General features: G+C 32.4%; 1 protein-coding gene across 1 annotated transcript; it reads right to left on the bottom strand.

Annotated features, from left to right (window-relative positions):
• Positions 1-458: 458 nt before the first annotated feature.
• On the bottom strand, positions 459-4,276 carry LOC144562940 (uncharacterized). The gene is made up of 5 exons (XM_078312309.1): positions 3,959-4,276; positions 3,086-3,385; positions 1,575-2,296; positions 1,233-1,359; positions 459-506 (listed from the first exon to the last, which is right to left on the bottom strand). The coding sequence occupies exons 1-5, from the start codon at positions 4,238-4,240 to the stop codon at positions 459-461; spliced, it is 1,479 nt and encodes a 492-aa protein (XP_078168435.1). The 5' UTR covers positions 4,241-4,276.
• Between the last annotated feature and the right edge of the window lie 3,204 nt (positions 4,277-7,480).

Below are 7,480 nucleotides of genomic sequence, written 5' to 3'. Positions count from 1 at the left end.
AGCCACCGAATTTTCATTCACCTTCTAAATTTTAATAAACCAAACAAGAAATAAGACGAAAATGAAAGTTAAATTTATTTTCTCTTATTAATCATCCAAACACTGAAAAGTTAAATATGTTAATTTTTCTTTCTATTCCATTTCATTCCATTCTTTTCTATTTTTGACATAGACGATCGAAGCCACCCGAGCAAGAAACGATCTTGTTGAAACCACGGTAGATAGGCAGGATTGGAGCGCAAGACACCTTCAACAATGAAGTCTTTGGCTGGAGGAGAAACATCAGGAGAGAGAAACCGAGAAAGACCAAAACCATCAATGATCGGCTCGATTTGAGATTTCCAGGTAAGAAAATTCTGCCTATCTAGCTTGATGGAGACAGGAATCGTGATTTGAATGACGGAATTCATGGGAGGGGGAGCTTGAGAGGTGGTGCTATCAGACGCCATGAGTCTTGATTAGCAATCTTGATTAGAGAGAAAAGGAGAGAGAGAGAGGTAGGACATCTGATACCATGATAGAATTCATAGAAAGAGATAGAAATGATTTGTATTGCATCATCTTTTTACAGAGCCTAAACTGTGTTTATATAGATACACAGAATGGCTTGGTCAACAACAGCTTACATCAGTCAACCAGAAATAACAGAACGATAACTAACTTCTTATAACAGCCTATTACATATAACTAACTCCTTGTACTTGTAACAACTCTCCATCCAAATAGGGTGTCAAGGAAACAATACAAGCCATTGGTCTCATGCAAAAACTGTAAACTTCGTTCACATTGAAAGTAATCATCATCTCTTGAATGGACCTTGATTTTCTTTATTAAAATAAGCCCATAATTAAAGCCCAACCACTAGTTCTTACTTTCTAGCGCTTTTCATTTCAATGTCCTACTTACCCCTTCCAATCCAGTAGCCACAATATTTTGTAGGTCTTACAATAAAATTTTAATAAAGATATTATATTTTTATCTGAACGGATGACCAATTTTTGTTACATTTATTAAGGATCAATTTAAATTAAATAACACTATTACATATTAAATTATTTCATGTTGATATCTGGCTGAGTCATTTCATATTATTTCGAGGTTAAACTAGTTCTAAAATTATAATTAAATGGATCAACCTCAACTTCCAACGTTTCATAAAACATAAAATGCACAAGGAAATCCTACATTATTCTTTATCTTATATTAAAGCATGTAGGAATTTTCCAACTTACAGCTGGAAATCCTACATTCTTTATTATATAAGAGAAGCATATAGCCATATACAATACATTAACACCACTCCGGACTATTGGCAGGTTTGTCAAAGCAGCCAAAATATTACCCAGCCTATCGCCAAGCCTATCCCAATGCAAATCAAATAATAGATAATCCAGATGGATATAGACGGAATTTTACGATCAAACCATTTTATAATCTGATATACTTTAGAACTGGATTCCGTCATCCAACTTGGCAGCCAGTCTGGTGGTCCATCGTGAAGCGCAACTCGCACAAATAACCATAAACTTGTTACTAATAAAAAAGCCCCCCAAATATAAACCATCATATAAAACCAGGAGAATTTATGATAGTTCTTCTTAATGTCAAACATTTCAGCCAAGGCAGAGAAGAATGCTAATGCCGTACATGTGATCGATAACCACAGTACGACTACCATAGACATCCTCTGGAACTTATTCTGAACTATGCCGCAGAGGCAAAGTAGAATGACACTAATTGATAATAATAATGCGAGTGAGTCGAACATGAAAAAGGGTTGCAGCTTCCACATATAAACAGGACTTCCTGCAGGATATATGGATGGCGCATCTGCTTTCCAGTTTTTGATCCAGGTATGATTCCCACGATCATCATCACTAAATGGCATTTGTATGGAGCCACCAGGAGGGTTTAATGCTGCTGCAAAAGTGACAGTTGCGACCAGTGTGGCAACGACTATCAAATTTTCAATTTCACCGATCTTCTGATCATTGGCATTGGTTAAACTACTGGTTCTTCTTGTTAAACTACTGGTGCTTCTTGTTACTTGATTTCTTGGAGTCGACGAAATTCTTGGCTGTGAAGTCCCAGGGTTGTCTGAAGTAGAGTTGGTAGGATCAGTTTCATATGCTTGTAGTTCTTTTGCGGTCTTTCCACCAGCATCTCTTAACTTTTCTCCAAGGTAAAGATCTCCCATCTCGTGATTTGTGACCAGAAGTACATCAAGTGGAGTGAAACCAGCCGAGTTTACTGGGTTGACATCAATGCCGGCTTGGTCTAGTAGATGCTCAATCACCTGTAGATTGTGAAGCTAGCATATTAATTAGAGTGTATTACATTTTATTTTGTAGGATATCAAGATAGCTCTCTCAAAAATAAAATTAAAAAGGAAATAAAGAAAAAAGAAGAAGAAGAGGGAGATCGTTTATAGTTAGAAGGGTCATCAATCCAAGCAAAATAAAAATAGAATCAGGATGATAGAAATAGTTTCCAAACTAAGTCATGCCCTAGTTGACTCAGCCGATTCGGCAAGAGGCGAACCAATTTTGTACCTATTGTTGTATCTAATTTTGTATTTAATTAGTTTATAAAACCAATTTCTACATTGGCATATTTCTTAGTTAATAAATTTGATCTAATCATATTTCCTGAAATTTCGACAATTATAGCAACAATTTTAGTTTATTATTTCTCTTAATGATTTAGTTTTCAATAAATATGTATGATGGGCAATCTCAATCATTATGTAATATTTATTTCTTAAATCTTTGAAATATACAATTTTTCAGCATAGAAAATTTTCAGCATAGAATTTTATGCATAATTTGTCTTCAAATCGTCATCAGTGTGCAAACTAAATTTTTTATTTGGGACTCTTCCCAAAGAAAACAGTGTCTTATGAGATGTGCTTCCCAAAAAAAAAAAAATGTCTAACATAACCAAATTTGCATTTTGCAAATTAATTTCTACCATTTTTGATTGTATGGACAACGTGCATGCATGCCTAATCTAATTCCAATTCTGAATTTCAGAACTCAAAACTAACAATTGGAACGAGCAATTAATATGGTGCTAGCTTAATTACCTTCTGTTGCCTTCCTGCAAAAGCGAGATGCAAGCAGGTATTTCCATTTTCATCTGTAGTATTGAGTAAAAGTTGCGTGACACCTAGTTTGGTCAAATGTTCAACGGTTTCTAGGCAATTTGCTTTTACTCCTAGATGAAGAAGAGTCTCGGAACTACGAGTACGCTCGGTCTTAGAGTCCACCCATTTCTCAATTAGCAGAGTAGTGATCTCGTGTCTTCGTTTAATCACTGCCATGTGAACCGGCAGATACCCGTCTTTGTTCTGTTTTAGACGGCACAAGTACCCTAACCGGTCGGCCTAATAAGATTTACGTGTAAACAATATGTTGTAAGTCATAACCATAGGGAAAGCAAATTTGTAACACAAATATTTAAAAAGGATTTCGGGAATGAAAAAACGCACTTTGGAAATATTTAGATTTAGATCATTCTAGCACTGTAGGACAGTGACACGAGTTCTCATCTTGCTGAAGTGTAACAGAACTTTTAATAAGTAAAATTAGATAATTGTAACGTACATCTATTTTTTACATATAACAGATTCAACTTTTGTTGTACTTATATTTAAAAACATTATTCAAATTAAAAATAATAAAATAGTAAATGTATTATTAATTATTTACATTGACGCGTATTAAATTTGGATTGATTGATACACACAATCAAAATAATTAAAAATACATCTGAATTTTGTCAGTTATATATATACCATAATAATTGATGAATTCTAGAATTACATTAATTAGATTTTAAACGTACAAAGCATACAATAAATTAAGCCAAATGTGCTAAAGACACTGCATGTCACCAAATCATGGTATCATACCCTTTTAACTAACAAAAAAAAAAGAGAAATGAGAAAAACCTGGACCAGCTCCTCTGCCACCTCGATGTGACCATGTACTGCAGCCAAATGGAGTGGAGTCAGTCCCTGCCCGTTGACCTCACGAGCGAGGTTTATATTCCGCTGAACGATCTCCTTTGCAAAACCAGCATAACCACGAATAGCTGCTATATGGAGAGGGTTGTCGCTCGGCACAGTTGGGCTCACCGCCCGTTCCAGGATCAACTCGTCCTCCAGAAGTAGCTGTCTTAGTGCATTGATATCTCCGGCATGTGCTGCTTCGTATAGACGTTTAAATCCAGTATCCATTTGATCCTCCCTATGGTTTTGCTCTATTATTGTGTGTTTTCTGTTTCAACTATATGGGACTAGCTTTGGATAATTAGTTGAGAGATTTATAGCAGGTCTAGGGGTGTTAATGGTATGATACGGGTAGGGTGGAACCATTTTCATACCCATACTCACTAATAATTAATCTTATTCATATCCTATCTATACCCATTAAGAATTTTCCTTACCATTTTCTACTCATATCCGTTAAAATTAGCAGGTAACGAAATGGTAGTAGATGAATAACAAATAATACAAATATAATAGTTTTTTTTTACTTTTACATATAAACCATCAAAACTTATCATGCCTTACATATGCAATCACAATTACTAATATAAAATTAAAATATGAATATGCAATTAATTCTGAATAATAGTTTTTTATTAAGCAAAAAATAAATAAATTCACAAATATCTTTTCTAACAAATTCAATTCCTTAACTAAATAATAAATTAACATTCAAATAAAAAAGTAAAATATTTAGCATAATATTCTTCTCATGATATAATTTATTTTATATAATTATCCGTTACTCAACGGGTGCAAAATAACCTTTATCCGTACACATATCCGTTTATCTAATGAAAAAAATTCTTATCCATACTCATACTCAATAAATTAACGAAAAAAAAAATTTTATCCACCGAATGAAATATTGTAAGATTCCAATCCTCCTTTCCCAGAGAACATGTGTGTTGAGCCGTGAACCCATGTGTTGCAGTAAAAGAGAATGCATATTTTAAAAAAAAAATGACAACGCATATCTTAATGAGAGATTACCAAAGGTGATAAGGCACCCACCCACCAGTTTTTGTTAGATTTTGTGTGGTTCGTTTTCTCTTTAAAGAGTAAAACAGCTTATTTGAACCTGTACGAATGAATGTTTTGACTCACCTCATTATCTGCCACACAAAGTCATCCATGGAAAATGTTTGTACATTTGTTATTTTTTTTTAATGTTTGTTTGCAAAGTAATTATGACTGTGTTCACTATTATGGCATATGTGAGGCTACCTGATCATCCTCCTGATAAAAATTAAGGTTGTAAATTAAAATGAACTACATTTAATTTTTTTATTCTTTTATATGAGATGTAATTATTTTTGTAGGAACCTGATAACAGTAGCCGCGTTAGAGTACTTGTACACCATGTGATTGCATGTGAAGGCAATTAGGTTAAATTATTTAATCTATCTTTTATCATAATTTTCTAACTCCCAGAAGGCCACAACCAACCCCCAAAGAAATGCAAGCTCCATTCAGGCCAATTATCTAAAAAGAATAAAAGAAATATCAAGCCTACGAAGTTCATTCAAAAGTGAGATGTTTATATTTAATCTTGTCGAAATTATTAATTTATAAGTCAGAAAAAAAATATAATTTGCTAATAATTACTTTTATCAAGAGTAATTGTGGTACTTTCAGAACATCTAGCTTCTGCAATGATTTAAAAAAAAAAACTTCCAGGACATCCAGATTGGAAAACCAGAAAAAAAAAATTCTATTTCGGAATTGTGCCTAAAACATTTAATTTAATTATTTAGCAAAACATAGATTACTTTATAGAGTCTTTCAATCTATAATCCAAATTTTCGTTTCTTTTAATTAAACTATATAAACTTGAATTTTTACTCAAACTTCACTCCGACAAGAATAATATCTGTAATTGAATAATGTAATTTCTATGATATTAAATAATACCTACAAATGAATTTTACAGTCGAGTGATGAATTTCATAATATGTTGAAAGTTTAGAATAAACAAATCTTAAAAAAATATTATGATGCATGCCTTACTCCATTTTCAGATCAACATCGATTATTTAAAATAACAAAATTCTGTTACAAAATATAATTACTTATATTTTTACATGCGAACAAGTTTTAGACTGGCTAAGCAATATAATTATTTCTCTCAAAAATATATTTTTTTTAAGGTAGAATTATTTCTCTCACCAAATTATTGTATATTTATGGTTCAAAAATGAAAAAAATTACAAATAAGCTATGGACATGATCTCCAAATTACATATAATCAATTAAAGTTGGACTCATTTTGCTCGAAATGATGCGATGAATATTTTAAGAATAATCTAAATCTAGTTCGATATATATATTATATATATACGAGGAGGGTTCAAATGCAACTAAATTTTTGTACACTCAAATGTACCTTATCCTTTAAATCATTTTTCTCCGTTTTCAAAGTCCGAATAGTTAATCCGAACCGTTAGATGCGATCTATATATTAAGATGTGCTTGGAGACCAAATTTTACATTTTTTGGAATTTTTTTACTATTTATTAAGCCACTTTGAAAATCGCTGATTTTACATTTTCTGGACCATTGGATCAGCGATTTTCAAAGTGGTTTAATAAATAGTAAAAAAATTCCAAAAAATGTAAAATTTGGTCTCCAAGCACATCTTAATATATAGATCGCATCTAACGGTTCGGATTGACTATTCGGACTTTGAAAACGGAGAAAAAGGATTTGAAAGATAGGGTGCATTTGGGTGCACAAAAATTTGGGTGCATTTGAACCCTCCTCTCTCTCTATATATATATATATATATATAGAGAGAGAGAGAGAGAGAGAGACTAATATGCTTTCGGTAACAGATGGGCCGAAGTGCTATCAGTCCAAATTTGAAATTTTAAAATTCAAAATGTCGATCTTAACCGTTCATTTTTTTCTCCATATTAATATGTACTTGGAGACCAAATTTTACATTTTTTTTGAATTTTTTACTATTTATTAAGCCACTTTAAAAATCGCTGATCCAACGGTGACTTCTGATTTATGAAAGCAATTTTCTCTATCCAGTATATGCCGTTGTATAAAAAAGGAAATCTTTCCGGAATGAAACGAATACATTGTATATCAGTATTTTTATCAGATGATCCATCTGAGAAACAAAATCCAGTATATACGTAGTGTTTTGTTTTTAGTTTTACATTGTGATAACTCAAAAGTGATACTTGATGAAATGCTTGAGCTAAAGGTGACATGTGTTTGCCATCTTCTATGAAAATTATATGAAGATCAATTTTTAGTTTCTTTTTATTGTGTGCTTGATATGCTTGTTCTAGTGCTTGATATGGTTTTGCAAGATGGGATCGAATTGAATATTGTAAAATGTAAACTGGTTTGATGAAAATTTAAAAGAATCTCTACTTCTCTTTAAATCTTTTAAAAAAGAAAGAGAGAAATGAT

Source organism: Carex rostrata, chromosome 12 (genome assembly GCF_964058835.1).
Source record: "Carex rostrata chromosome 12, lpCarRost1.2, whole genome shotgun sequence".
Lineage (NCBI taxonomy): Eukaryota > Viridiplantae > Streptophyta > Magnoliopsida > Poales > Cyperaceae > Carex > Carex rostrata.
The sequence above is the reverse complement of the archived record's forward strand: the minus strand, read 5'-3'. Positions and strand labels throughout refer to the sequence as shown.

Coding starts and splice junctions, on each gene's coding strand:
- LOC144562940 (XM_078312309.1), bottom strand. CDS start 4,240: ATGGATACTGGATTTAAACGTCTATACGAAGCAGCACATGCCGGAGAT. Junction 2,297..3,085: donor TTGCAGGAAGGCAACAGAAG/GTAATTAAGCTA, acceptor CACAATCTACAG/GTGATTGAGCATCTACTAGA. Junction 507..1,232: donor AGAATGTAGGATTTCCAGCT/GTAAGTTGGAAA, acceptor TCATGGTATCAG/ATGTCCTACCTCTCTCTCTC.